The sequence below is a fragment of the Apium graveolens genome, chromosome 4 (genome assembly GCF_009905375.1).
Source record: "Apium graveolens cultivar Ventura chromosome 4, ASM990537v1, whole genome shotgun sequence".
Classification (NCBI taxonomy): domain Eukaryota; kingdom Viridiplantae; phylum Streptophyta; class Magnoliopsida; order Apiales; family Apiaceae; genus Apium; species Apium graveolens.
In genome coordinates, this window is record NC_133650.1 from 158,102,019 (window position 1) to 158,103,859 (window position 1,841).

Sequence of the window (1,841 nt, forward strand, 5' to 3'; positions counted from 1 at the left end):
AGAAGCCTTTCAGAACATAAATAATCATCTCAGCAGCCCTCCAATATTGTTCAACCCAAAGGAGGGAGAGACTTTGGTCCTATACTTGGTCGTCTCTGACTTTACAGTAAGTACGTTATTGGTTCGAGAGGAGGATGTATCCAGCTCCCGAGATATTATGTGAGTAAAAGGCTGGCTGACGCGGAGACTCGGTACACGATCCTCGACAAATTAGCATATGTTCTGATCCTGGCCTCCCAAAAGCTCAGGCCCTATTTTCAGGCGCACAGGATAGAAGTGCGAACCTCCTACCCCCTCAGGCAAGTAATGCACAAACTGGAGTCTTCTGGTCGAATGCCGAAGTGGACGGTTGAGCTCGGCCAATTCGAGGTGGATTATAAGCCAATGACCGTAATCAAAGGCCAAGCCCTGGCCGATTTTGTGTTAGAAATTCCTCCACATCAAGAAGTGGAGTCGGGAGCCCTTGTTGTCATACCTAGCACAGAAGAAGTCGAGTTGGAGAGCCAAAATAGTGCCCCATGGTGGAGCCTATTTGTGGATGGAGCCTCTAATAGTGATGGTGCAGGAGCTGGAATTGAGTTAATCAGTCCGGAGGCGCACAAGATCAGACGTGTGACTCATCTGGCCTTTCATGCAACCAACAATGATGCTGAATATGAGGCCCTGATCAACAGTCTCAAGCTAGCTGTGGAAATGAAGGTGGAGAATTTGAATGTGTTTAGTGACTCCATGATTGTGGTATATCAGATAAATGGGGGGTATCAAGCTAAGGGGCCGATAATGGAGCTTTACCTAAAGTGTGTGCAGAGGATAATCGCGAGGTTCAACGAGGTGAGGCTGGAACTAATCCCGCGCGGGCAGAATGAAGGCGCGGACAAGCTAGCTAAGCTCGCCTCACGCCGCGAGGCCACTCTGCTAGGGGTCGTGCCCCTTGACATACAGAGGTAGCCTAGTGTGCCCGAGCACGAGGTGGGAAGCCTCAATGATAACCCCGTCCCCACGTGGATGACACCTATCTTAGCCTACATAAAAGAAGGTTCACTCCCGGATGAAAATAATGAGGCAAGGAGGATAAGATAGAAAACAGCCCGTTATGTGATATACGATGGGGTCCTCTATAGAAGAGGGTTCAGTGTGCCCCTCCTCAAGTGCATAGAGGGGGATGAATGCAATTATATCTCAAGGAAAGTACACGAGGGAATTTGTGGCAATCCCTCGAGGGTAGCTCTCTAGCTCAGAAAATCCTCCGTCAGGGTTACTATTGGCCAACAATGAAAAAAGATGCCTTTAAATTCTCCCGAGCCTGTGATAAGTGCCAGCGATATGCCAATCATTATAACAGCCCTGTGGCTCCCCTCACATCCCTCATAAGCCCTTGGCCCTTCGCTATGTGGGGAATTGATCTAATTGGAGAACTCCCGAAGGTCAAGGGAGGTGTCAAGTATGCGGTTGTTGCGGTGGATTACTTCACTAAGTGGGCAAAGGCCGAGCCTCTAGCCACTATCATGGCAAAAAAGCTCAGGGAATTTGTGCACAGGACTATTGTGTGTCGCTATGGCATCCCTTACTAGTTGATATCTGACAACGGGAAACAGTTCGATAGCAATGAAATGCGGGAATTTTGTGAGAAGATGGGGATTCAGAAGAGTTTTAGTGCAGTTTGCCACCCTCAAAGTAACTGGCAGACGGAGGCTGTTAATAAAATCATTAAGCACACCTTGAAGGCAAAGCTTGAGGAGAAGAAAGGGACATGGCCGGAGGAGCTCGCCCAGGTCATGTGGTCTTACAACACGACTCCCCGAACTATAACTGGAGAGACCCCTTTTTCTCTGGTGTATGGG

At 48.9% G+C, this 1,841-nt stretch overlaps 1 protein-coding gene across 1 annotated transcript; it reads left to right on the forward strand.

Moving 5' to 3' along the window:
* The first annotated feature begins 306 nt into the window (after nucleotides 1-306).
* LOC141719104 (uncharacterized) lies at nucleotides 307-948 on the forward strand. Its single transcript, XM_074521487.1, has one exon. It carries the CDS (start codon nucleotides 307-309, stop codon nucleotides 946-948), a length of 642 nt encoding a protein of 213 aa, XP_074377588.1.
* Nucleotides 949-1,841: the final 893 nt, after the last annotated feature.